Source organism: Somniosus microcephalus, unplaced genomic scaffold (genome assembly GCF_052327205.1).
Source record: "Somniosus microcephalus isolate GS21.2 unplaced genomic scaffold, FLI_Smic_1.0 unresolved_chr1, whole genome shotgun sequence".
Taxonomy (NCBI): domain Eukaryota; kingdom Metazoa; phylum Chordata; class Chondrichthyes; order Squaliformes; family Somniosidae; genus Somniosus; species Somniosus microcephalus.
Window position 1 is genome coordinate 44,763,032 of NW_028225179.1, and position 26,632 is coordinate 44,789,663.

General features: G+C 51.6%; 1 protein-coding gene across 6 annotated transcripts in view; it reads left to right on the forward strand.

Moving 5' to 3' along the window:
* LOC147094885 (autism susceptibility gene 2 protein homolog) overlaps positions 1–26,416 on the forward strand; it is a 138,627-nt gene extending 112,211 nt beyond the window's left edge. For 5 of the 6 annotated variants that reach the window (XM_085974513.1, XM_085974507.1, XM_085974508.1 and 2 more), the window contains 6 exons: positions 7,820–7,891; positions 11,621–11,750; positions 14,514–14,591; positions 17,250–17,333; positions 19,047–19,269; positions 22,125–26,416. In XM_085974513.1, coding sequence (XP_085830639.1) covers positions 7,820–7,891; positions 11,621–11,750; positions 14,514–14,591; positions 17,250–17,333; positions 19,047–19,269; positions 22,125–23,223 — 1,686 coding nt within the window. In that variant the 3' untranslated portion in view covers positions 23,224–26,416. The remainder of the gene's footprint in view (positions 1–7,819; positions 7,892–11,620; positions 11,751–14,513; positions 14,592–17,249; positions 17,334–19,046; positions 19,270–22,124) is intronic. The other variant, XM_085974511.1, reaches the window with a different exon arrangement.
* The last annotated feature ends 216 nt before the right edge of the window (positions 26,417–26,632 follow it).

A 26,632-nucleotide genomic window follows, 5' to 3' on the forward strand; every position in this document is an offset into this window, starting at 1 on the left:
AGGATTTGAGTATAAGAGTAAAGACGTCTTACTGCAATTATATAGGGCCCTGGTGAGACCACACCTGGAGTATTGTGTACAGTTTTGGTCTCCTTACCTAAGGAAGGATACACTTGCCATAGAGAGAGTGCAATGAAGATTCACCAGACTGATTCCTGGGATGGGATGGGGGGGTGGGGGTGTGTTGTGCTATGAGGACAGATTGAGTAGACTAGGCCTATATTCTCTCGAGTTAGCTGGGGAGTCTAGCACCAGGGGTCACAGTCTCAGAATAAGGGGTCGGCCATTTAGGACTGAGATGAGGAGAAATTTCTTCACTAACTGTGGAAATTATGAAGCCCAACATCCCGTAAGCCTTTCTAACTGCTTTCTCAGCCTGCCCTGCCACCTTCAACGATTTGTGCACACATACCCCCAGGTCTCTCTGTTCGTGCATCTCCCTTTTTAAAATTGTACCATTTAGTTTATATGTCCTCTCCTCATTTTTTCTAACAAAATGTATCACGTCACTCTTTTCTGCGTTAAATTTCATCTGCCACGTGTCCGCCCATTTCACCAGCCTGTCTGTCTTCTTGAAGTCTATCACTCTCCACCTCACTGTTCACTATACTTCCAAGTTTTGTGTCATCTGCAAATTTTAAACTTGTGCCCTGTACACCCACATCTAAGTCATTATAGAAACATAGAAACTAGGAGCAGGAGTAGGCCATTCGGCCCTGCTCCGCCATTCAACGAGATCATGGCTGATCATCCAAACCCTAGCACCCGGTCCCTACACCGACAGCCATCCCACCCAAGCCCTATCCCCGTATTTAATCCCCCCTAACACTAAGGGCCAATTTTTATCATGGCCAATCAACCTAACCCGCACATCTTTGGACTGTGGGAGGAAACCAGAGCACCCGGAGGAAACCCACGCAAACACGGGGAGAATGTGCAAACTCCACACAGACAGTCACCCGAGGCCGGATTTGAACCCGGGTCCCTGGCGCTGTGAGGCAACAGTGCTAACCACTATGCCACCGTGCTGCGATTATTATATATCAAGAAAAGCAGTGGTCCTAGAACCGACCCCTGGGGAACACCACTGTGTACCTTCCTCCAGTCCGAAAAACAACCGTTCACCACTACTCTCTGTTTCCTGTCACTTAGCCAATTCCGTATCCGTGCTGCCACTGTCCCTTTTATTCCACGGGCTTCAACTTTGCTGGCAAGCCTATTATGTGGCACTTTGTCGAACACCTTTTGGAAATCCATGCACACTGTCAACCGCATTACCCTCATCAACCCTCTCTGTTACCTCATCAAAGAACTCTATCAAGTTAGTTAAACACGATTTGCCTTTAACAAATCCGTGCTGGCTTTCCTTAATTAATCCACACTTGTCCAAGTGACTGTTAATTTTGTCCCTGATTACTGTTTCTAAAAGCTTCCCCACTACCGAGGTCAAACTGACTGGCCTGCAGTTGCTGGGTTTATCCTTGCACCTTTTTTTGAACAATGGTGTAATATTTGCAATTCTCCAGTCCTCTGGCACCACCCCGTATCTATGGAGGATTGGAATATTATGGCCAGTACATCTGCGATTTCCTCCCTCGATTCGCTCAGCATCCTAGGATGCATCCCATCCTCTCCTGGTGATTTATCTACTTTATGTACAGTCAGCCTTTCTAATACCTCCTCTTTATCAATTTTATCCTATCAAGTATCTCCACTACCTCCTCCTATACTATGTCTATGGCAGCATCCTCTTCTTTGGTGAAGACAGATGCAAAGTACTCGTTTAGTACCTCAGCCTTGCCCTCTGCCTCCATGCATAGGTCTTTTTGGTCCCTAATCGGCCCCACCCCTCCTCTTACTACCCTTTTACTATTTATATGCCTATAGAAGACTTTCGGATTACCTTTTATGTTGGCTGCCATTCTATTCTCATATCCTCTCTCTGCCCCTCTTATTTTCTTTTTCACTTCTCCTCTGACCTTTCTATATATAGCCTGATTCTCAGATGTCTTTGCAGCCTGACATCTGTCATACGCACTCTTTTTCTGCTTCATCATATTCTCTATCTCTTTCGTCATCCAGGGACCCCTGACTTTAGTTGCCCTGCCTTTCCCCCTAGTGGGAATGTACCTCAACTGTACCCGAACTATTTCCTCTTTAAAGGCAGCCCATTGTTCCACTACAGTTTTGCCTGTCAATCTTTGATTCCAGTTTACCCGTGCCAGATCCGTTCTCATCCCACTGAAATTGGCCTTCCCCTGTTAAACATTTTTACTCTAGATTGCTCCCTGTCCTTTTCCATAGCTAATCTAAACCTTATGATATTATGATCACTGTTCCCTAAATGTTCACCTACTGACACTTGCTCCACTTGACCTACCTCATTCCCCAGAACCAGATCCAGCAATGCCTCCTCGTTTGGCCAGAAACATACTGATCAAGAAAGTTCTCCTGAACACACTTCAGAAATTCTTCCCCTTCTCTGCCCTTAACACTGTTACGATCCCAGTCTATATTAGGATAGTTGAAATCCTCCATTATTGCTACTCTAGTTCTTGCACCTCTTTATAATTTCTCTGCAAATTTGCCCCTCCATATTTTTCCCACTATTTGGCGGCCTATAGAATACACCTAGTAGTGTAATGGCACCTCTATTAATTCTTAACTCTAACCAGATAGATTCTGTCCTTGACCCCTCCAGGACATCCTCCCTCTCCAGCACTGTAACATTCTCCTTAACCAATACTGCCACACCACCTCCTAGCTTTCCTGAGCTCCTTATAACCAGGAATATTTAGGACCCAATCCTGCCCTTTTTTGAGCCAGGTCTCAGTTATTGCCACAACATCATATTCCCATGTGGCTATTTGTGCCTGCAGCTCACTTACCTTGTTTACTACGCTTTGTGCGTTCACATACATACTCTGTAAACCCATCTTCGACCATCCTGTATCCTCCCTTAGTTTGACCCTACCTAATACCTTACTATTTCTTAGCAGTGTTCTCTGCCTCTCCCAATCCGTTGAGCACTTTATTTCCCCTTTCTAATGGTACATCCTGCTGCCAAATTAGTTTAAACCCTCCCCAACAGCACTAGCCAATCTCCCCACGAGGATATTGGATCCGGCCCTGTACAGGTCCCACCTCACCCAGAACCGGTCCCAATGCCCCAGGAATCTAAAGCCCTCCCTCCTGCTCCATCTGTCCAGCCACGCATTCATCTGCGCTATCCTCCTATTTCAATACTCGGTAGCGCCTGGAGATTACAACCTTTTGAGGTCCTGCTTTTTAATCTCTTTCCCAGCACCCTAAAATCTGCCAGCAGGACCTCATCCCTCTTTCTGTCTATGTCGTTGGTACTGATGCGGACCACGACCTCTGGCTGTTCACCCTCCTGCCTCAATGTTCTGCAGCCGCTCGGTGACATCCTTGACCCTGGCACTTAATACTCCACCTCCTCGCTGCTGCCCCTGCTCCAGTCTGCACTCTCTCTGGGCCTCCCGCTCGATTTATACTCCGCCTCCTCGCTGCCGCCACTGCTCCAGTCTGCACTCGTTCTGGGCCTCCCGCTTGATTTATACTCCACCTCCTTCAAACGATTATTTTTAGTTTTAATTTGTTAATTTAGTTTAAGTTATTAATTCAATAAAGTTATAGGTAATACTCTCCCAGTTCTGAATTGAATCCACATACCTAACCTGGAGAGCAAAAGAGCTGTAATACTCAGCAACCAGTTACCTACCTGCTGTCCTGTGATGTCACTCCTTTTGTTTTAAGTCACCGCCGCTCCCGCTCAGGTCTGCGCTGTGTCCTGGGCCTTCTCCGGTGCTCCCTTTAAGCCGCTGCCGCCAATCCCGCTCACGCCTGTTTTGTGTCCTGGGCCTTTTCCCGTACTCCCTTTAAGCCGCCGCTCCCGCTCAGGCCCGCACTATGTCCTGGGCCTTCTCCAATGCTCCCTTTAAGCCGCTGCCGCCAATCCTGCTCACGCCTGCGTGGTGTCCTGGGCCTTTTCCCGTGCTCCCTTTAAGCCACTCCCGCTCACGCCTGTGTTGTGTCGGGGCCTTCTCCAGTGCTCCCTTCAAGCCGCTCCCGCTCACGCCTGCGTTGTGTCCTGGGCCTTTTCCCGTGCTCCCTTTAAGCCTCTGCCGCCGCTCCCGTTTAAGTCCGCGTTCGTTAAACCGAGGCCACGTCTGCTCTCTCAGGTGGAACACACAAGATCCCACAGCCACTATTGGAAGAAGAGTAGGGTGAGTTCTCCCCAGTGTCCTGCGGACAATATTTATCCCTCTACCAGCCAACCAATAAAAGCAGATTATCTGGTTATTATCGCATTGCAGTTTGTGGGAGCTTGCTGTGCGCAAATTGGCTGCCGTGTTTCCTACATTACAACAGTGACTACACTTCAGAAGGTACTTCATTGGCTGTGAAGCGCTTTGAAATGCAAGTCTTTCTATCTCACCAACCAACCCTCTCCTTCCCCAGGACCCTCCTTCCGAAACATTTTTCTTCTGGGTTGAGCAGGGGGGCTTTTAAAGTGCTTTACAGTGCGGGGAGGGAATTGGCGGGGGGTGGGGGCATTGTAGCAACTCGATGAGTGTCACATCTCGAGGAGCTGGAACTGCTCCGTGCGGGCGTGAAGGCCGAGGCGGTCGCTCAACAGGGATGATGCCGGGAAACCTAACCGCTTACAGTGCATCAAAGGAAGAAAGACTTTCATTTATGCAGCCCCTTTCACCACCTCAGGACGTCCCAAAGCGCTTCACAGTGAAGTCTGGTCGCTGTTGTAATTTTGGAAATGCGGCAGTAAATTCGCACACGGCAAGCTCCCACAAACAGCAATGTGGTAATCTGTTTTGGTGATGTTGATTGAGGAATAAAAATTGGCCAGGACACCGGGGCGAGCTCCCCTGCTCCTCTTCGAAATAGTGCCATGTCCACCTGAGAGAGCAGGGAAGTCATCTTAACTGAGTATGTTCGGATGTCAATCATAGTCTAATTGCATTTGTTTGGCGAACATCCTTTAGATCGGCAGCTCAAGGTCGGAAAAAAACAGGAAATGACTGGCTTTCTTCCTCTTATACTTTTTAAAAGAAATAATGTTTAGGTATAAATTTGGAGGAGTTTATTCCAAGTGTGACATGCAATGTAGAGACTAGACTTTTTATATATACTAACAGATCTCCCGTAGCGTTGCTCATGGTAAGTTGAATGTTGCACTGGTTTATAAGGGTAAGAGCACCGTACCATGCAATGCACAAAATATTATTCTGTTGAAGTGGAACTGTGTCCCTCTTAAAGCCACAAACTCTTAATCTGTTGCTAAGTAAACATGGCCTCGGGTCACTCAGAGTTCAATTGCTGTATGGTGGGGGTACTTTGCAAATTTTAACCTTCCGATCAGTTTGGAGAGTGTTTTTCATCTTTGACAAAGCATTACATCTTTGGCGTGGCTTAAGTACACTCTGAGGTGCGTTTTTTAATGTAAACTAGCGGACCTCCGATGACGCTACTCGCAGTAGGTTGAATGGTATACTGCTTTAGACAGGTGGGTGTTGTGTAATGTAATACACAATGCACTGTTCTGCTAATGTGCAGCTGTGTGCTACTTGGTATGTTCCTTTAAGTTACAAGGTGTAATTGATGCAACTTGAATCAGTTAGAGAAGAATTGGTCATAGCCCATCCCGGGGTCAATTAGAGTTTGTCGAAGGTTCCTCGGATCAATTAGAGTTTATGGAAAGATTTTCGGGTCAGTTGGAGTTTATAGAAGGTTCCTCGGGTCAATTGGAGTTTATAGGAGATTCCTCGGGTCAATTGGAGTTTATAGGAGATTCCTCGGGTCAATTGGAGTTTATAGAAAGTTCCTCGGGTCAATTGGAGTTTATAGAAGGTTCCTCGGGTCAATTGGAGTTTATAGGAGGTTCCTCGGGTCAATTGGAGTTTATAGAAGGTTCCTCGAGTCAATTGGAGTTTATAGAAGGTTCCTCGGGTCAATTGGAGTTTATAGAAGGTTCCTCGGGTCAATTGGAGTTTATAGAAGGTTCCTCGGGTCAATTGGAGTTTATAGAAGGTTCCTCGGGTTAATTAGCGTTTATAGAAGGTTCCTCGGGTCAATTGGAGTTTATAGAAGGTTCCTCGGGTCAATTGGAGTTTATAGAAGGTTCCTCGGGTCAATTGGAGTTTATAGAAGGTTCCTCGGGTTAATTAGCATTTATAGAAGGTTCCTCGGGTCAATTGGAGTTTATAGAAAGTTCCTCGAGTCAATTAGCGTTTATAGAAGGTTCCTCGGGTCAATTGGAGTTTATAGAAGGTTCCTCGGGTCAATTGGAGTTTATAGAAGGTTCCTCGGGTTAATTAGCGTTTATAGATGCCCTCTGCTGTTGGCTGGCAGTCCCATCACCTCCCCTTTCCTCATGCCTTCGCTTCTCTGTCTTCCTTGCTCACGGGCCTGTGCTCTCCTCCCTTTCCCGGTGTTCAGAACAGATGGCAATAACCAAACCAACCCAACCCCCAGAGAGCCTGTTTCCGGCCCATGAAAGTTACACTAATTGCCAACTGTGCCATCTGCGGACTCCCCCAGCCAGCAAGGACCCATTCAATCAGATGGTGGCTGATCTGCATTTCAACTCCATTTACCCGCCTTTGCTCCATCTCCCTCGAGACCCTACAAAAAAAACTCGATTTCGGTCTTGAAACCTCCAATTGACCCCCAGCCATCCACAGCCTTTTGGGGGTAAAAGTTACAGATTTCCACTAGACTTTGTGAAGAATTGCTTCCTGATTTCACTCCTGAACAGCCTGGCTCTAACCCTTGTTCTGGGTTCCCCCCTCCCCCCATATCTACATATCTACCCTATCGCATCCTTCAATCGTCGATCAGATCACCCCTTATCCTTTTAAACTGGAGGGAATACAAGCCTAGCCTATGCAACCCGTCCTCATAAGTTAACCCGGTATCATTCTGAAAGATCTTACCACCCCCCCACCCCACCTTGAGGCTGCTTGCTGAAGTGCTCCCTGTGCAGGAACCTCGGGAAGGATATATTGGCCTTGGAAGTGGGGGTTGCAGCCGCAGATTCGCTCGAACCATGCTGCGAGGGTTAAATCCCGAGGACAGGTTGCACAGACGTGGATTGCGTTCCCTTTGAGTACAGAAGGCCGAGGGGGCGATCTGAACGAGGCGTTTAGAGTGATCAAGGGATTCGCTAGGGCAAGATGCACAGAAGCTATTTTCTCCCCTTATCCTTGTGTTCTCTCTCTCTCTTTCTCTCTCTTTCCCGCTAATTTTCAAGTGCAGAAAAGGTTAAACGAAAAAGAGGTCCCGCTCTCCATCTTGACGCGATGTTAAATTCTAATTCTAATTCCCCACCCCAATGTTAAAGCCAAGTTCAGGAAACTCTCGATTTACCAGCACCTAAATAACCGGAAATCTCTGTTAACCGGCAAAATTCAGGAGTAGGTTTGGGTAAGTTTTACTTCATATTAGTGGCCGGTCCTGGATCTGTGGCTGTGTAATCGGGGTGCCTGCACTTGTTGCTAAGCAACAGGGATGCTTGGTCTGTGGCCGGGGTTCTTGCACCTGTTGCTAAGCAACAGGGAAGCCTGGATTTGTTGCTGTGTACGGGGCTCTCGTACCTTTTAAACTATACCTCTCTGTAATCCGGACTTTTTGATAAACCGGCACCAAGCCTGTCCCGTCGGTGCCGGATAAAAAAGAGTTTCCTGTTATTATTTTTTTCTTTCTGAAAGTTGTGTGGTCTTTTGAGGTGCAGGTCCTGACCATTTTATTTATTTATTTCTTTATTTGTTTGACCCTACAGAAGCCCGGTAAATGGTGTGCGATGCACGTGCGCATCGCGTGGATGATCTATCGGCACCAGGAGAAGAACAAGGTACATTCGCTATTTGTTTGAGGTGCTTGGACGCGTTCAAACAAGTAATCGTTTGTAGCGTGGGCCGCCGCAGGTTTACCTTTTAAATTTTTTCCCCCTGCTCTCAGTTTCCGCTATTTCCACCGCCCACCTCTGCTTTTTCCAGTTGCTTTCAATCTGTGCCCTCTAGTTACCAACCCTCCTGCCAATGGAAACCATTTCTCCCCCTCTACTGTACCAAAACCCCTTTCATGATTTTAAACACACCTATTGACATAAGAAAACTACTAGGCACTTGGTCTAAGCATTAAACAAAGCTTTCATCAACTGTTTTACAACATGGCGGTCTAGTTGTGTCCTTCACTAGTTCCTGTTAAGAATGTTCTGCGCAAGCTGGGCCCGTGCCCGAGTATTTATACTCTCCCTGGACAGCGCCACCCGTAGGCCACTCAGTATTATTTCATAAGTCTTTCTTTCATGAATGACTGATTCATGTCACCTACCAAATCTCCCCTTAACCTTCTCTGCTCTAAGGAGAACAACCCCAGCTTCTCCAGTCTCCACATCACTGAAGTCCCTCATCCCAGGTACCATTCTGGTCAATCTCCCCTTAACCTTCTCTGCTCTAAGGAGAACAATCCCAGCTTCTCCAGTCTCTCCACAACAATGAAGTCCCTCATCCCTGGTACCATTCTGGTCAATCTCCCCTTAACCTTCTCTGCTCTAAGGAGAACAATCCCAGCTTCTCCAGTCTCTCCACAACAATGAAGTCCCTCATCCCTGGTACCATTCTGGTCAATCTCCCCTTAACTTTCTCTGCTCTAAGGAGAACAATCCCAACTTCTCCAGTCTCTCCATGTAACTGAGGTCCCCCATCCCCTGGTACCAAGTGCGGTGCCCAGAATTGGACACAACACACTCCAGTTGGGGCCTAATGAGTGATTTATAAGGGTGTAGCATAACCTCATTGCTTCTGCCTGTATGTTTTTTTAACAGCCTTCTCAACTTGTCCTGCCACCTTCGAAGACTTGTGTACGTACACCCCCCCCCCCCCCCCAGGAGTCTCTGTTCCTGCACCCCCATTAAAATTAAACCACTTCCTTTTCCCCACCCCTGCACCTACTCCCTAAGAACTTGAGCTAAGAGGGTGCAGAATTTACAAGAATGGTACCAGGGATGAGGGATTTCAGTTATGTGGAGAGACTGGAGAAGCTAGGGTTGTTCTCCTTAGAGCAGAGAAGGTTAAGGGGAGATTGACCAGAATGGTTCCAGGGATGAGAGACTTCAGTGATGTGGAGAGACTGGAGAAGCTGGGGTTGTTCTCCTTAGAGCAGAGAAGGTTAAGGGGAGATTTGACAGCGGTGTTCAAAATCATGAACGGTTTTGATTGAGTAAATAAGGAGATGCTGTTTCCAGTGCCAGGAGGGTCGGTAACCAGAGGACACAGATTTAAGGTAACTAGCAAAAGAACCAGAGGGGGAGATGAGGTGAGTTTTTTTTTTACTCAGTGAGTTGTTGTGATCTGGAATGCACTGCCTGAAAGCAGATTCAGTAGAAATTTTCAGAAGGGAATTGGACAAATATTTAAAAAGGGAAAATTTGCAGGGCTATCGGGAAAGAGCAGGGGGGAGTGGGACTAATTGGATTGCCCATTCAAAGAGCCGGCACAGGCACGATGGGCCAAATAGCCTCCTGCTCAGTCGTTGAGTATATTCAAGACAGATCGATAGATTTTTGCATACTAAGGGATATGGGGATCGTGCGGAAAGTTGGGAGCTGAGGAAGAAGATCAGCCGTGATCATTGGCGTGAATCTTGCCATTCATGTGAAAATGACTTATGTAATAATACTGGGCAGCCTGCTGGTGGCGCTGTCCAGGGAGAGTATAAATACTCTGGCATGGGCCCAGCTTGCTCAGGACATTCTTTAACAGGAACTCGTGAAGAACACATCTAGATCTCCAAGTTGAAAAACAGTTGATTAAAGCCTTGTTTAATACTCAGATCAAATGCCTAGTAGTTTTCTAACGTCAATCATATTGAATGGCGGAGCAGGCTGAAATGGCCTACTCCTGCTCCTATTCCTTACGTTCTTCTGTCCTGTGCTGTGTCATTCTATGACCCATTCATCTGAGTTGCAAAATCTCCCCCCCCCCCACCCCACTCAAAGCACTGGGGAGCGGTCTCTGGTTCCGAGGGCACCTGCTGCCCTCTGGTAACCACCCGTCCCGTTTCCCCCCCCTACCGCCCCAATCCGGCTGTCGTACCCAGCGTGGGTGTTTCACCAGCAGGTTGGTGTTGGCGGCGGGGGGTGGTGTGCAGGTCCTGGGAGTCCATTACCTCCCTGAGCCTGATCCTGCCCTGCTCCTTTCAGGCTCCCTGTGGAGGACCTCAGCAAGGATATATTGGCCTTGCAGGGGGTGCAGCGCAGATTCACCAGAATGATACCCGGGGGCTTAAAGGGTTAAATCACGAGGACAGGTTGCACAGACTTGGCTTGTATCCCCTTGAGTTTAGAAGATTAAGGAATGATCTAATTGAGGTGTTTAAAATGATCAAAGGAGTTGATAAGGTAGATAGAGAGTGACATGAATCAACTGAGCGGCCTGCGGGTGGCGCTGTCCAGGGAGAGTATAAATACTCAGGCATGGGCCCAGCTTGCGCAGGACATTCTTAACAGGGACTAGTGAAGGACACAACTAGACCTCCATGTTGTAAAACAGTTGATTAAAGCTTTGTTTAACGCTTAGACCAAGTGCCGAGTAGTTTTCTTACGTGCGAGAGAGAAACTATTTCCTCTGGTGGGGGGGGAAGTCCACAAGGGGGCATAACCTTAAAATTAGAGCCAGGCCGTTCAAGGCTGATGTCAGGAAGCAGTTCTTCACACAAAGGGTAGTGGAAATCTAGAACTCTCCTCCCCCAAAAGGCTGTGGAATCTAGGGGTCAATTGAAATGTTCAAGACTGAGATCAATAGATTTTTGTTGGGTCAGGGTATCAAGAGATATGGAGCTAAGACAGGTACAGGAAACTTTCGATTTACCGGCACCTAAATAACCGGAAATCTCGGTTAACCGGCAAAGTTCAGGAGTAGGTTCAGGTAACTTTTGTTACTTGCCTTCCTCCATTTGTTGCTGTGCAAGGGTGTGGCTGCAGCTGTTGCTAAGCTACAGAGACGCTTGCAACTTGTGGCCATTGTTCTGAAGCCAGGGTTTGTTGCTTTATAGGGAGCTGTCAGCTCCGTATCTTTTACTATAGCGTTCGGTGATCCGGAATTTTTGATGAACCGGCACCACGTTGGTCCCGTCTGTGCCGGATTTTAAAAAAAGTTTCCTGTAGGTGGAGTTGAGGTACAGATCAGCCATTGAATAGCAGAGCAGGATTGAGGGGCAGAACGGCCTCCTCCTGTTCCTGTGGTCAGACCAGATGCAGACACCCGTAGACCAGGAAGAGGGCGGGATTGTCCATCCCAGGTGGTAAGTGTAGAAGGAGCAGGGAGCCTCTGGGTACGACAAACAACCTCCGACTGGCATCAAACTAAGGCAGTCAAGTCCCAGTGGAGGAGCTGATTTGAATTCGGGGCCATGTCTGGCGATTGCTGGGAGGAGCAGGAATCGGACCTTGCTCCCCATTTCCGCCCCAACCACCACCTCCTCGGGTTTCGGAGATGGGAAGTGTAATCCCTGGGGCGTTTATCGGTTTCGCTGTTCCGGAATGTTCCCTGACCATGGCTCTCTCCACCCCCACTTCCAGATGATGCACGTGGACCATCACAAGCTGGACTTCACCAAGACCGACCTCCTGACCCGGGGCCCAAGCGTTTTCGGGCCCATCGCACACTCGCACGACCTGGCCCGGCCTGCCACACTCTTCACTGCTACAGGTACGGGCAAGTATTGATGGGGAGAAGCCATTTGGTTTTTTTTTATTGTTCGTTCATGGGTTGTGGGCGTCGCTGGCAAGGCCAGCATTTATTGCCCATCCCTAATCGCCCTCGAGAAGCTGATGGTGAGCCACTGCAGTCCGTGTGGTGAAGGTGCTCCCACAGTGCAGTTAGGGAGGGAGTGCCAGGATTTTGACCCAGCCACGATGAAGGATCGGCCGATATATTTCCAAGTCAGGATGGTGTGTAACTTGGAGGGGATCTTGGAGGGTGGTGGTGTTCCCATGCGCCTGCTGCCCTTGTCCTTCTAGGTGGACGAGGTCGCGGGTTTGGGAGGTGCTGCCGAAGAAGCCTTGGCGAGTTGCTGCAGTGCATCTTGTAGATGGTACACACTGCAGCCACGGTGCGCTGGTGGTGGAGGGAGTGAATGTTTAAGGTGGTGGATGGGGTGCCAATCAAGCGGGCTGCTTTGTCCTGGATAGTGCTGAGCTTCTTCAGTGTTGTTGGAGCTGCACTCATCCAGGTAGAACAACATCTCTCTCAAGATCTCCTCTGCCCCATGGAGCATTTAACACTCCACCTGTGCCCTGGGGTCTGGAGTCTGATACACCTGTTGCCTCAACACTCTCGCCTCTGAGTCAGAAAGTTGAGGGTTCAAGTCCCACTCCAGACACTTGAGCACAGAAAGCTAGGCTGACGCTCCAGTTAAGTACTAGGGAGTGCTGCACTGCCAGAGGTGCCGTCTTTCGGATGAGATGTGAAACCGAGGTCCCGTCTGCTCTCTCGGGTGGATGTAAAAGATCCTATGGCACTATTTCGAAGAAGAGCAGGGGGAGTTCTCCCCGGTGTCCTGGCCAATATTTATCCCTCAATCAACATCCCTAAAACAGATTATCTGGTCATTATCTCATTGCTGTTTGTGAGAGCTTGCTGTGCGCAAATTGGTTGCTGCATTTCCGACTTTACAATAGTGAGTACACTTCAAAAGTACTTCGTTGGCTGGGAAGAGCTTTGGGAAATCCTGAGGTTGTGAAAGGCGCTACAGTATATAAATGCAAGTTTTTCTTTTTTAGACCCGTGTAATATTCACACACCTATACCTTGGACCGTGAGAGTCTGATAAACACACCTATACCTTCGACCCCGAGAGCCTGATAATCACACCTATACCTTGGACCCTGAGACTCTGATAATCACACCTGTACCGTAGACTGTGAGAGCACCCACACTCTGACCTTTCGCCCGAGTCGTAGTGCTTTGAAACATAGAAACATAGAAGATAGGAGCAGGAGTAGGCCATTCGGCCCCTCAAGCCTGCTCCGCCATTCAATGAGATCATGGCTGATCATCCAAATTCAGTACCCTGTCCCTGCTTTCTCCCCACATCCCTTGATCCCTTTAGCCTTAAGAAATATATCTAACTCCTTTTTGAATATATTTAATGAATTGGCCTCAACTGCCTTCTGTGGTAGAGAATTCCACAGGTGTTCACCACTCTCTGGGTGAAGAAATTCCTCATCTCTGTCCTAAATGGCTTACCCCTTATCCTTAGACTGTGACCCCTGGTTCTGGACTCCCCCGCCATCGGGAACATCCTTCCTGCATCTAGTCTGTCTAGTCCTGTTAGAATTTTATAAGTTTCAATGAGATCCCCTCTCATTCTTCTAAACTCTAGCAAATATTAGCCTAATCAACCCAATCTCTCCTCATACGTCATTCCTGCCATCCCAGGTATCAGTCTGGTGAATCTTCGCTGCACTCCCTCCATGGCAAGAACATCCTTCCTCAGATAAGGCGACCAAAACCGCACACAATACTCAAGGTATGGTCTCACCAAGGCCGTGTACAACTGCAGCAAGACATCCTTGTTCCTGTACTCGAATGCTCTCGCTATGAAGGCCAACATACCGTTTGCCTTCTTAACCGCCTGCTGCACCTGCATGCTTACCTTCAGCGACTGGTGCACAAGGACACCCAGGTCTCGTTGCACTTCCCCTTCTCCCAATCTATTGCCGTTCAGATAATCTGCCTTCCTGTTTTTGCCACCAGAGTGGATAACCTCGCATTTATCCACATTATACTGCATCTGCCCAATCACCCAAACTGTCCAAATCATACTGGAGTTTCTCAGCATTCTCCTCGCAGCATACACGCCCACCCAGATTTGTGCCGTCTGCAAACTTAGAGATATTACACCCACTTCCCTCGCCTAAATCATTAATATATATTGTGAATAGCTGGGGTACTAGCACCAATCCCTGCGGTACCCCACTAGTCACTGCCTGCCACTCGGAGAAAGACCCGTTTATTCCAACTCTTTGCTTCCTGTCTGCCAACCAGTTCTCTATCCAAGTCAATACCTTATCCCCAATCCCATGTGCCTTAACTTTACACACTAATCTCTTATGCGGGACCTTATCGAAAGCCTTCTGAAAGTCTAAATACACCACATCCACTGGTTCTCCCTTATCTATTCTACCAGTTACATCCTCAAAAAATTCCAGTAGTTTAATCAAGCACGATTTACCTTTTGTAAATCCATGTTGACTTTGTCTGATCCTGTCACTGGGACATATACGGCGCAATATAAATGCAAGTTGTTGGTTGGAGTAAGCTGCCCTGTGGAATGCTCTTGTTTCCCAGCCCACTTGGCCCTAATCTGTGCTTGGGGGGGGGGTTGCGGGGGTGGGAATGTCGAGGGACTCGTTGGCCGCGCCTGCTGCTTGTATTCTGACGGTCTCTCTGTGGTATTTCTCGTTGCAGGTGCCGTGCATCCAGCATCCTCACCGTTCGCCCCTCCGACTACTCTCAACACATTCCTCAATCCTCCATCGCATCTCGGTAAGTCCAGGAGCAGGAACGTTCTCCCATCCACACCGTGTCTCTCTCTCTCTCTCTCTCGCGCGCGCTGCTCCTTGCACAGTGATTTCTGCAATGCCGCTAACTCTGATCCCTCGATCAGCAAATCAATGCCCCGGTTAATCTGCGTGACACTCGCAGGAGGAATGTCTGGTCCCAGGAAACCAGAAGTGTTCCCTTGCGCTTCTTCCAATGAGCATGCAGGCGGGGCCCTCGGTTTAACATCTCCCTCAGACAGTGCGGCGCTCCCTCGGTACTGCCCCTGGGACAGTGCGGCGCTCCCTCGGTACTGCCCCTGGGACAGTGCGGCGCTCCCTCGGTACTGCCCCTGGGACAGTGCGGCGCTCCCTCGGTACTGCCCCTGGGACAGTGCGGCGCTCCCTCGGTACTGCCCCTGGGACAGTGCGGCGCTCCCTCGGTACTGCCCCTGGGGCAGTGCGGCGCTCCCTCGGTACTGCCCCTGGGGCAGTGCGGCGCTCCCTCGGTACTGCCCCTGGGGCAGTGCGGCGCTCCCTCGGTACTGCCCCTGGGACAGTGCGGCGCTCCCTCGGTACTGCCCCTGGGACAGTGCGGCGCTCCCTCGGTACTGCCCCTGGGACAGTGCGGCGCTCCCTCGGTACTGCCCCTGGGACAGTGCGGCGCTCCCTCGGTACTGCCCCTGGGACAGTGCGGCGCTCCCTCGGTACTGCCCCTGGGACAGTGCGGCGCTCCCTCGGTACTGCCCCTGGGACAGTGCGGCGCTCCCTCGGTACTGCCCCTGGGACAGTGCGGCGCTCCCTCGGTACTGCCCCTGGGACAGTGCGGCGCTCCCTCGGTACTGCCCCTGGGACAGTGCGGCGCTCCCTCGGTACTGCCCCTGGGACAGTGCGGCGCTCCCTCGGTACTGCCCCTGGGGCAGTGCGGCGCTCCCTCGGTACTGCCCCTGGGGCAGTGCGGCGCTCCCTCGGTACTGCCCCTGGGACAGTGCGGCGCTCCCTCGGTACTGCCCCTGGGACAGTGCGGCGCTCCCTCGGTACTGCCCCTGGGACAGTGCGGCGCTCCCTCGGTACTGCCCCTGGGACAGTGCGGCGCTCCCTCGGTACTGCCCCTGGGACAGTGCGGCGCTCCCTCGGTACTGCCCCTGGGACAGTGCGGCGCTCCCTCGGTACTGCCCCTGGGACAGTGCGGCGCTCCCTCGGTACTGCCCCTGGGACAGTGCGGCGCTCCCTCGGTACTGCCCCTGGGACAGTGCGGCGCTCCCTCGGTACTGCCCCTGGGACAGTGCGGCGCTCCCTCGGTACTGCCCCTGGGACAGTGCGGCGCTCCCTCGGTACTGCCCCTGGGACAGTGCGGCGCTCCCTCGGTACTGCCCCTGGGACAGTGCGGCGCTCCCTCGGTACTGCCCCTGGGACAGTGCGGCGCTCCCTCGGTACTGCCCCTGGGACAGTGCGGCGCTCCCTCGGTACTGCCCCTGGGACAGTGCGGCGCTCCCTCGGTACTGCCCCTGGGACAGTGCGGCGCTCCCTCGGTACTGCCCCTGGGACAGTGCGGCGCTCCCTCGGTACTGCCCCTGGGACAGTGCGGCGCTCCCTCGGTACTGCCCCTGGGACAGTGCGGCGCTCCCTCGGTACTGCCCCTGGGACAGTGCGGCGCTCCCTCGGTACTGCCCCTGGGACAGTGCGGCGCTCCCTCGGTACTGCCCCTGGGACAGTGCGGCGCTCCCTCGGTACTGCCCCTGGGACAGTGCGGCGCTCCCTCGGTACTGCCCCTGGGACAGTGCGGCGCTCCCTCGGTACTGCCCCTGGGACAGTGCGGCGCTCCCTCGGTACTGCCCCTGGGACAGTGCGGCGCTCCCTCGGTACTGCCCCTGGGACAGTGCGGCGCTCCCTCGGTACTGCCCCTGGGACAGTGCGGCGCTCCCTCGGTACTGCCCCTGGGACACTGCGGTGCTCCCCCCTCGGTACCGCCCACCCCAGACAGCGCACTGCCCCCTCAGTCCTGGCACAGGGATTGTCAGCCTGGCTTACAGGGGCTCGAGTGTCTGGAGTGTGCAGGCCTCAACACCACGACCTCCTGACCCCCTCCAACATTGCAGCGCTCCCTCAACCCCACGACCTCCTGACCTTGGAATGCGCCACGGTGATGCGTTGAGGTGGACGATGAACTGCTGGTTCTATCTCGTGAGGATTGGTCCTGGTTCGGGCGCTGAATGCCTGCAGTTGGAGCTGGTGTTAACCTGGTCAAAGTCGCGCCTCCTGGAGCCAGGCTTGAACCCACGACCTTGAGCCTTGGAGGGTAGCGAGATTGTGACTGACTGAGCCAAGCCGATGCTTGGCTCGAACCGGTGCGACCAGCGATGCCGCCGAAGCCCCTTCCAGTTGAACACCCCTAACGAGGCCGTTTGACAACGTGGGAGCAAACTTCATCTTCAATCACGGCAGCCTTGGATTCACCTCCAATCGAACCTGGCCGTTTAAGCGGGGCGGGTGGGGGCGGAGCTGCGATTCCCTCTGTCACCTGTGATTCCGCCCTCCACAACAATGGTGAGGGTTGGGGGTTTGAGTCTCAGGGTTTGAGTGTGTGGGCGAAGGTCGTAGGTCGGCAGCGGTCTTTTGACGTCTTAACGCACGCATACACGCGTGCGCTGTGTGTTCCCTGCAGATCCCTACAGCAGGTCCCCCACCTACAGTACGATCGGGCAGCTTACCAGTGGAGCTTTCGGAGGGCTGGGGAACCCAGCAGTGGGTAAGTGAACCAAACCTTGCACGGAACGGGTAAGGAAAGGGGGTCCTATCCACACCCAACCACCCCCGGTGCCTGATCTACCGTCCTGAACTATAGCGATCGTTGGTGGTCCTCTTCCCCCGCCCCCACCCACAATGGCGACGTCTCCATCGTGACGAGCGTTGGGGGCTGATGCGCTATCAATTACTCATAAAAGACTGAGAGTTAAGAGAGTAACTAAAGGCTTTTATTAACAAAAGAATGAAGGTCTGCCTCGAGTGGTCGACCGGTCCAGAAATACAAAGGGCTGGGGAGCAGTCACCTTCATACTAGGACTTGTGGGAGGAGTCAGCCGAGGCTTGTAGACAATGGAATACAAACAGTGGTTTACCACAGGGGCCCGGCCCAAACCTCTCCAGTCTGGCAGGAAAGGCCCAAGCTCCGTCCCCGGCCTGTGCTGTCAATTGGAGCACTGATGATGATGATGATGGCGGGGGGTGCGACATGGCTACCTCTGACCCCCACGGCCTTGATAAAGACGGCGGAAAAAGCTGACTGGGTGACACTCCTTCGGGGGGGAGTGGGGTGCGTGCTATCGAACGTGATGATCTTGAAGTACATGACTTTTGGGTACTCCAGTGTAACAGTTGAACAGTGACCAATGCCCCCTCTGAATCTGCCATACCGCTCAATGGGACGGCCATGATGCCTTCACGGGGAGGGTGATGGGCGAGAGAGAGGAGACTCAGCCGAACTTCCTCAGTGCAGCCCCTCGCACCTGTACCTCGGAGCCTGAGAGCACCCACGCTCTGTGTAGACCGGGCTTCTTAGCAGGTTAAAGGCGCTATGTAAATGCACGCCCTCGTTGGTTGGGAGTTCCTGCCCTGTCGTATGCTCGGTTCCTCGCTTGCTTTCCCTCCCTGATTCGTGTGCTGGGCTGGGCTATGGGGGGGTTTGTGGATGGACGCAAGGGGGGGAATTGTTCGGGGACCTACTCCTTCCGCAGGCTGCCTGTGTTTTGACTGTTTCAGCATGGCTGGGGGGTGGGGGGGCAGGTTTCTCATTGCTGCTGTTGTGCGTTTTGGAACCTCCCAGGTACTCGCAACGCAGTGCGGCGCTCCCTCAGTACTGGACCTCCGACAGTGCTGTGCTCCCTCAGTACTGCCCCTCCAATTTTACAGCATGCCCTCAGCACTGCCCCTCCGACAGTGCGGCGCTCCCTCAGTGCTGCACCTCCGACAGTGCACCGCTCCCTCAGTACTGCCCCTCCGACAGTGCAGCGCTCCCTCAGTACTGACCCCCGACAGTGCGGCACTCCCTCAGTACTGCCCTCCGACAGTGCAGCGCTCCCTCAGTACTGCCGCTCCGACAGTGCACCGCTCCCTCAGTACTGCCCTCCGACAGTGCAGTGCTCCCTCAGCCCTGTGCCTCTGACAGTGCAGCGCTCCCTCAGTACTGCCCCTCTGACAGTGCAGCGCTTCCTCAGTGCTGCCCCTGACAGTACAGCGCTCCCTCAGTCCTGTGCCTCCGACAGTGCAGCACTCCCTCAGCATTAGGAAGTGTTGGCCTGGATTACAGAACTCGAGTCTGTGGAGTGTGGGGGACTCGAAACCATGTCCTGCTGACACGGAGGCGAGAGAGTGAGTGAGTGTGACCCACTGGGGGATGCCAGTGTTCCTGCCTTCACAACTGAGGCGCTAACCTTTTTTCTCTCTCTCTCTCCCTGTTGTGCAGCCGCCAGCACTGTATTCACTCACAAAGATGGCCCGGGCGCCCAGGGCTTCGGGAGCCCTCGCGAGCAGTGGAACCGCCTGCACCAGACGCCCCCGTCCTTCCCCACCCCGCCCCCGCCGTGGCCCAGGCCGGGGGATGGCGAGCGGGAGCGGGGCGGCCCCCTGGACAAGGAGCCAGAGACGGACAAGCGCGAGGTTCCTTTCATCAAGGAGGAGAAGGAGAGGTGAGTGGGGGGAGGAGGGGGCATTTCGGTCACCAATCCGTGGTGGCGGGGTGGGGGCTGGTTGGGGTGAGAGGTTATACGGTGCGGGGGGATCTCGGGGGGGCATGTTATAGAGTTAGGGTGATCTCACAAGTAAGGGTGTTATAGGCGGCGGGAATCTCGTAGGTGAAGCGTTGTAGGGTGAGGGGGATCTCACAGATGGGAGTATTGTAGGGTGAGGGGGAATCTCGCAGGTGAGGGGTTATAGGATGAAGGGGATCTCATAGGGCTTATAGGGTGAGGGGGTGCTCACCGGTAGATTGAGATGGGGACTTGGTTAACTCGCTGGAGGGTAGACGAGGGTAACACAGTAGACGTAATATATTTAGATTTTCAAAAGGCCTTCGATAAGTTACCGCATAGTAGACTCATGACTATGGTCAGAACGTGTGGAGTCAGAGGACACGTAGCAGAATGGATAGCAAGCTGGCTACAAAACAGAAAGCAGAGAGCAGGGATTAAAGATAGTTACTTGGATTGGCAAAAGGTGGGAAGTGGTGTTCCGCAAGGATCAGTGCTGGGACTGCTGCTGTACCGTTTACAAACCATTTGAACTCTGGAATCAGAAGTACAATTTCAAAATTTGCGGGTGACACCAAATTGGGGAGGTGTGGTTAATACAGAGGAGGACAGCAACAAATTACAGGAAGACATTCATAAACTTGCAGAATGGGCGTGTAATTGCTGAATGAACTTCAGTATAGATAAGTGTGAGGTGGTACATTTTAGTAGGAAGAATAAGGAAGCCACACACTCCTTGTAAAATAAGTATCTAAATGGGGTGGAGGCACAGAGGGATCTGGGGTACAGATGCACAGTTGGCAAAAAGTAGGAACGCAGGTGAATAAGGCCATTAAACAAAAGCCAACAATGCACTGGGGTTCATTTCTTGAGGGATGGAATTGAAAAGTAGAGAAGTTGGTGAAAACTTGTATAGAATCTTGGTCAGACTACACTTGCAGCACTGTGCACAGTTCTGGTCTGGTTAGACCACACTTGGAGCACTGTGCACAGTTTTGGTCTGGTTAGACCACACTTGGAGCACTGTGCACAGTTCTGGTCTGGTTAGACCACACTGGGAGCACTGTGCACAGTTTTGGTCTGGTTAGACCACACTTGGAGCACTGTGCACAGTTCTGGTCTGGTTAGACCACACTTGGAGCACTGTGCACAGTTCTGGTCTGGTTAGACCACACTGGGAGCACTGTGCACAGTTCCGGTCTGGTTAGACCACACTTGGAGCACTGTGCACAGTTTTGGTCTGGTTAGACCACACTTGGAGCACTGTGCACAGTTCCGGTCTGGTTAGACCACACTTGGGGCACTGTGCACAGTTCTGGTCTGTTTGGACCACACTTGGAGCACTATGCACAGTTCTGGTCTGGTTGGACCACACTGGGAGCACTGTGCACAGTTCTGGTCTCCATATTACAAAAAGGATACAGAGACTCTGGAGAATGTGCAAGAAAAGATTTATTAGAATAATACCGGAACTGCGAGGTTATACCCATCAGGAAGGCTGGGGCTCTTTCCTCTAGAAAAGAGAAGACTGAAGGGAGACCTGATAGAGGTTTTAAGATAATGAAAGAGTTTGATAGGGTAGACATAGAGAAGGTGATTCCATAAGAACATAAGAAATAGGAGCAGGAGCAGGAGTAGGCCCTATGGCCCCTCGAGCCTGCTCCGCCATTCAATGCGATCATGGCTGATCATCCAAATTCAGTACCCTGTCCCTGCCTTCTCCCCATATCCCTTGATCCCTTTAGCCTCGAGAAATATATCCAACTCCTTCTTGAATATATTTAATGAATTGGCCTCTACTGCCTTCTGTGGTAGAGAAGTCCACAGGTTCACCACTCTGTGGGTGAAGAAATTCCTCTTCATCTCTGTCCTAAATGGCTTACCCCTTATCCTTAGACTGTGACCCCTGGATCTGGACTCCCCGCCATCGGGAACAGCCTTCCTGCATCTAGTCTATCTAGTCCTGTTAGAATTTTATAAGTTTCAATGAGATCCCCTCTCATTCTTCTAAACTCCAGCGAGTATAAGCCCAATCGACCCAATCTCTCCTCATACGTCATTCCTGCCATCCCAGGTATCAGTCTGGCGAATCTTCGCTGCACTCCCTCCATGCCAAGAACATCCTTCCTCAGATAAGGCGACCAAAACTGCACACAATACTCAAGATGTGGTCTCACCAAGGCCCTGTACAACTGCAGCAAGACTTCCTTGTTCCTGTACTCGAATCCTCTCGCTATGAAGGCCAACATACCATTTGCCTTCTTACCAGCCTGCTGCACCTGCATGCTTACCTTCAGCGACTGGTGCACAAGGACACCCAGGTCTCGTTGCACTTCCCCTTTTCCTAATCTATTGCTGTTCAGATAATCTGCCTTCCTGTTTTTGCCACCAAATGGATAACCTCACATTTATCCACATTGGGCAGATGCATGGCAAATGCAGTATAATCACCCAACCTGTCCAAATCGTACTGGAGTTTCTCTGCATCCTCCTCACAGCACACACGCCCACCCAGCTTTGTGTCGTCTGCAACAATGCACAGATGCATTTAAGGGGAAGCTAGCAAAACGCATGAGGGAGAAAGGAATAGAAGGATATGCTGGTGAGATGAGGTAGGGTGGGAGGAGGCTTGTGTGGAGCATAAGCACGGGATGGACCTGTTTGGCCGAATGGCCTGTTTCTGTGCTGTAAATACTATGTAACTATGTAACTTTGAACGGTCGGGAGGTGGCGGGGGAAGGGATAGAGGCAGCACCGCCTCCCCTCTTTTAATCGTGAGTTTTTCTTCTCCGCAGGGACGCTGTGTACAACAGACACCCTGTCCGGGCGTCCCCTGCAGCCCCGAAAACCGGCAGTGCCACCCCGGCGATGGACGACGAGCGGGGCCGCCCCGGCAGCAGCGAGCCGCGGGGAACCGTCAGGGAGCGGGAGCGGGCCGAGCCCCCCAGGGACCACTTCAAGCGGGAGAGCCACCTGCCACCAGCGGCGGAGGAGAGCCGGGGCTCGGCCAAGAACGCCGCCGCGGCCGCCAGGGACCCCTCGCCCTACGCCCGGCCACCCGTCTCCGAGGGCCCCAAGCCGGGCCTCCTCCGCGAGCTGTCCAAGAAGCACGAGGTGAAGGTGAAGGAGGAGAGGAAGGAGGAGCACGAGATGGCGGCGGGGGGCTTCGAGGCGGCGGCGGCCCAGCTGCAGCGCGGTCACGGGGGTGGGGGGGCATCGCACGCCCTCCACGCCCTGCACCCACTCCCGATGCCCATGGTGGTCGGGCAGGTCAACGGCCTGGGCGTGCTGGAGCGCAACCGGGTGCTGGCCGGCCCCTTCCTGGGGGTCAGCCAGCACCCGGCGGCCGGAGGGGGCGAGCGCCTGGCGGCCTACGGCTGGGACCCTTTCCGCGACCCCTGGCGGGAGGCCTACCGGGGCCAGGAGCTGGCCCCGCTCCACCAGCGCTACCCCCAGCCCCAGCCCCAGCCCCGCTTCTACGAGCGGGAACGGCAGCTGCTGCGGGACTTCAGCCCGGAGAGCCTGCTGGCGGAGGCCCGGCGGGAGCAGGAGCAGGGGGCGCTCCTGGAGGAGCAGCTGCTGCTGCGCGAGGAGTACGAGCAGCGGGCCCGGCTCTTGGCCTCGGGCTTCCTGGGGCCCACCCACCCCCACGCCCATCCCCCTCACCCCCACCACCACCACCACCACCACTACCCCCGCGTCAGCCCCTCTCTGGTGCACCAGAGCGGCCTGCTCAGCAAGACCCCGCCCATGGCCACCCTGGGGGCCCCGCCGCCCCTCATCTCCTCCGCCGGGGCACAGCCGGGGTCCCCGCGCCCCCGAGCCACCCCCCTCTCAGCCTCCGACCTACGGGATCTCTCCGCCTACAGCCACAAGGACCGAGACTCCAGATAATAGATGGGGGAGGAACCGGCCCAGAGTCTTAGGAAAAAAAAAAAGAAAACTTGAACTGTGCAGCCCCGTGCATTTAATGTACGCGGACAACTCGAAACTTTTTTTTTTAGAACGAAAGGCCTTCATAAAAAAAAAAAAAAAAAAATAACCCTGTAAATATTTATATATTATATAACCAGTGCGATACAGTGGCTTTGGGACAAGCGACGACAAAATATTTTGTACATTTTTAAAAAGGTTCGGGGATGTGATTTTAAGCGATGCGAATTTTTTTCCCCCCCCCCCTCTCTTTCCCCCCGTCTCCTCCTCCCCCCTTTCCCCCGCCCCAACAGTTTTTATCGTATTGTTTTTTTTTTTTTTAAACGGTATCCACATTGTGAAGAGGAGCTTAATTAATCGTACTTGATGGAGGAGTCAATGTAGCTGAATTATAACGACTTTAAAAAAAAAAAAAAAAAAACAACCAGCCCCTGTTGTTTTTCACAACAACAAAAAGCAACACACACAACGCAAGAAACAGGAGTCGGCCATTCGGCCCCCTCGAGCCTGCTCTGCCACTCAACAAGACCCTGGCTGATCTTCCACCTACCCGCCCGATCCCTTGGTATCCAAATATCTATTGATCTCCGCCTAGAATATACTCAACGACTGAACCTCCACTGCTCCCGGGTAGAGTATTCCAAAGATTCACCACCCTCTGAGTGAAGAAATTCCTCCTCATCTCAGTCCTAAATGGCTGACCCCGTATTCTGAGACGGTGACCCCTGGTTCTAGACTCCCCAGCCAGGGGAAACATCCTCCCTGCATCTACCCTGTCAAGCCCCTCAACAATTTTATACGTTTCAATGAGATCACCTCTCGTTCTTCTAAACTCTAGGGAATATAGGCCTAGTCTACTCACTCTCTCTCCTCGTAGGACAACCCCCCCCATCCCAGGAACCAGTCTGGTGAACCTTCGTTGCACTCCCTCTATAGTAAGTATATCCTTCCTTAGGTAAGGAGACCAAAACTGTGCACAATACTCCAGGTGTGGTCTCACCAGGGCCCTGTATAATTGCAGTAAGACTTATTTAATCTCCTACTCCAATCTTTTTGTAATAAAGGCCAACGTACCCTTTGCTTTCCTAATTGCTTGCTGTACCTGCATGTTAACTTTCAGTGATTCGTGTACAAGGACACCCAGGTCCCTCTGACCACCATTTTTCAATCTCTGGCTATTTAAAGAATATTCTGCTTTTCTACTTTTCCTAATTGTCCACTCACTTAACCTGTCTATATCCCTTTGCAGCCTCTCCGCGTCCTCCTCACAACTACTTTCCCACCCAGCTTTATATCGTCAGCAAACTTGGATACATTACATAGAAACATAGAAGATAGGAGCAGGAGTCGGCCATTCGGCCCCTCGAGCCTGCGCCGCCATTCAATGAGATCATGACTGATCAACCAAGTTCAGTACCCTGTCCCTGCCTTCTCCCCATATCCCTTGATCCCTTTAGCCTTTAAGAAATATATCTAACTCCTTCTTGAATATATTTAATGAATTGGCCTCTACTGCCTTCTGTGGTGGAGAATTTCACAGGTTCACCACTCTCTGGGTGAAGAAATTCCTCCTCATCTCTGTCCTAAATGGCCTACCCCTTATCCTTAGACTGTGACCCCTGGTTCTGGACTCCCCGACCATCGGGAACATCCTTCCTGCATCTAGTCTGTCTAGTCCTGTTAGAATTTTATAAGTTTCAATGAGATCCCCTCTCATTCTTCTAAACTCTAGCGAGTACAAGCCCAATCGACCCAATCTCTCCTCATACGTCATTCCTGCCATCCCAGGTATCAGTCTGGTGAATCTTCGCTGCACTCCCTCCATGGCAAGAACATCCTTCCTCAGATAAGGCGACCAAAACTGCACACAATACTCAAGATGTGGTCTCACCAAGGCCCTGTACAACTGCAGCAAGACTTCCTTGTTCCTGTACTCGAATCCTCGCGCTACGAAGGCCAACATACCATTTGCCTTCTTAACAGCCTGCTGCACCTGTATGCTTATCTTAACCGCCTGCTGCACCTGCATTACACTCGATCCCCTCATCTAAGTTATTGATATAGATTGTAAACAGCTATGGCCCAAGCACTGAACCATGAGGTATCCCACTAGTTACAGCCTGCCAACCGGAAAATGACCCATTCATTCCTACTCTGTTTTCTGTCCATTAACCAATCCTCAGTCCATGCTAATATATTACCCCCAACCCCATGAGCCCTAATTTTGTGTAATAATCTCTTGTGTGGCACCTTATCAAATGCTTTCTAAAAATCCACTGGTTCCCCCTTATCTACCCTGCTAGTTACAACCTCAAATCCGTGTTGACTCTGCCCAATCATGTTATGATTTTCTAAGTGCCCTGTTACCAAGTCCCTAATAATAGATTCTAGCATTTTCCCTACTACTGATGTCAGGCTAACTGGTCTATAGTTCCTGGTTTTCTCTCGCCCTCCTTTCTTGAATAGTGGGGTTACATTTGCTACCTTCCAATTCGCAGGGACAGTTTTAGAATTAAGGGAATTCTGGAAGATCAAAACCAATGCATCCACTATCTCTAGCCACCTCTTTTAAAACCCTAGGATGCAGGCCATCAGGTCCAGGCCATTTGTAAGTTTTTAGACCCATTAATTTCTCCAGTACTATTTCTTTATTACTACTAATTTCCTGATTCTCACTCGACCCTTGGTTCCCCACTATTTCCGGAATGATTTTGTGCCTTCCGTGAAAACGGATACAGCGTAGGAATAGAAGTAGGCCATTTAGCCCCTCGAGCCTGTTCCGCCATTCAGTGAGATCGTGGCTAATGTGACCTAGCTCCATATACCGCAAGGAGTAGATGAGGCAAGTAGCGGAGATGCATTTAAGGGGATGCTAGACAAGCAGGTGAGGGAGAAAGGAACAGTAGGATATACCGATAGGGTGAGATGAAGAGTGGTGGCAGGAGGCTCGTGTGGAACATAAACACCAGCATGGACCAGTTGGGCCGAATGGTTTGTTTCTGTGCTGTTAATTCTATGAAAAGACCAGGTCTGAGACATTATAAGGTGTTAAATTCAAAGGAAATGGAGTAGAGGGAGTGTTCAACAGAGGTCGTGGAACATCTTTCAAGGAATAATGCTGAGCATGTTGAATAAATATCTATATTGAATAGAATGGGTCTATATTCTCTGGAGTTTAGAAGAATGAGAGGTGATCTCATTGAAACGTATAAAAATTCTTTGAGGGATTGACAGGGCAGATGCTGAGTGGCTGTTTCCTCTGGCTGGAGAATCTACAACTAGGGGTCGTATCTTCACGATAAGGAATCGGCCATTTTGGACTGAGAAGAGAAATTTCTTGACTCGGGGTTGTGAATCTTTGGAATTCTCT